At 26.6% G+C, this 1,197-nt stretch overlaps 1 protein-coding gene across 2 annotated transcripts in view; it reads right to left on the minus strand.

Annotated features, from left to right (window-relative positions):
* The window catches only part of LOC106463086 (alanine--glyoxylate aminotransferase 2, mitochondrial-like), an 18,417-nt gene that overhangs the window by 7,783 nt on the left and 9,437 nt on the right, over nucleotides 1-1,197 (minus strand). For both annotated transcript variants that reach the window (XM_013923059.2, XM_022390803.1), the window contains exon 7: nucleotides 777-869. In XM_013923059.2, the coding sequence (XP_013778513.1) occupies nucleotides 777-869 (93 nt within the window). The remainder of the gene's footprint in view (nucleotides 1-776; nucleotides 870-1,197) is intronic.

The raw sequence follows: 1,197 nt of genomic DNA on the forward strand, positions 1-1,197 counted from the left end.
TAAACACCTTTTAGCTATTTTTTTTCTTTATTATGGGTTTTATTCTCCGTTTTTTGCGAGTTTCTTTGTTTCAACTCATAAGACCGTGTCATACACTGAATGCTCATAACTGTTTCATATTCCGTACACTATTATAAATACCATTACTATACTTTATTTATTACTTTACTTGTAGTTTTATTAAATAAAGGTACATACATGTGGTTTTATTAAACAGAGTTATGTATGTGTAGTTTTATTAAACAAAGTTATGTATGTGTAGTTTTATTAAACAAAGTTATGTATGTGTAGTTTTATTAAACAAAGTTATGTATGTGTAGTTTTATTAAACAAAGTTATGTATGTGTAGTTTTATTAAATAAAGTTATATCTATGCGAGTATTTTTGTCTAATGGTGTAAAATGTTTTCAAATAAACCAGGATTTATTGATCTAATGCATAATACCTGCAAGAAAGTGCAGCTTAAATGATGTGCATTAAAAAGATAGAATACAAAAAATTCAAGTGAAGGGCATGAAAACTACTGCAAATGTTTTGCGGATCGTGGTTATTATTTTATGAAAATATTTGTACATCTAAACTGGCATATTTTCTTTATGTTACATAGTTCTCTATTGATCTTAAATTCTAGAAGAATCCACCACTAAGATAAGTTTAGATGAATCAGAAAAATTTCTACTAATTCAAGGAAAGCATGTCCATCAATCAGGTACTTGTAAATCTTGATATTAAAAAAAGTAAAAGATGGATTAACGACATACAGAAATGTTTATTACCTCATCAGACACACAAAGGCCACCTCTTTCTCGAACCATCTCAAATGCTTTTTTTAAATAGCCTTTAGTAAACTGCACAGTACCACCAACACCCTGAGAAATACAAACAGCAATACAAACAACATATATAAAGATGGGTATTTGAGCTTTGAAACCAATAATATTACAAAACTTTACTTTTATTTTAGAACCAAACATTCTTCTTATACTGCATCAAAACTGTACATTAGTTAGTGTAAAAAATTTTAAATTGGTCTTTTTTCTGTTTTCAGGAACAAGCATGAGGTTTTGCATATTTGTATGTGTATTTTAATGTTTTTAATTTTTCAGATTTTTAATCTGTTATACTTTAATTTTGAGAATAAAATAAGATATATTTATTCTGTATCATTATTTTAAACCAGAAATATAATATTTATTG

The sequence above is a fragment of the Limulus polyphemus genome, unplaced genomic scaffold (genome assembly GCF_000517525.1).
Source record: "Limulus polyphemus unplaced genomic scaffold, Limulus_polyphemus-2.1.2 Scaffold50, whole genome shotgun sequence".
Classification (NCBI taxonomy): domain Eukaryota; kingdom Metazoa; phylum Arthropoda; class Merostomata; order Xiphosura; family Limulidae; genus Limulus; species Limulus polyphemus.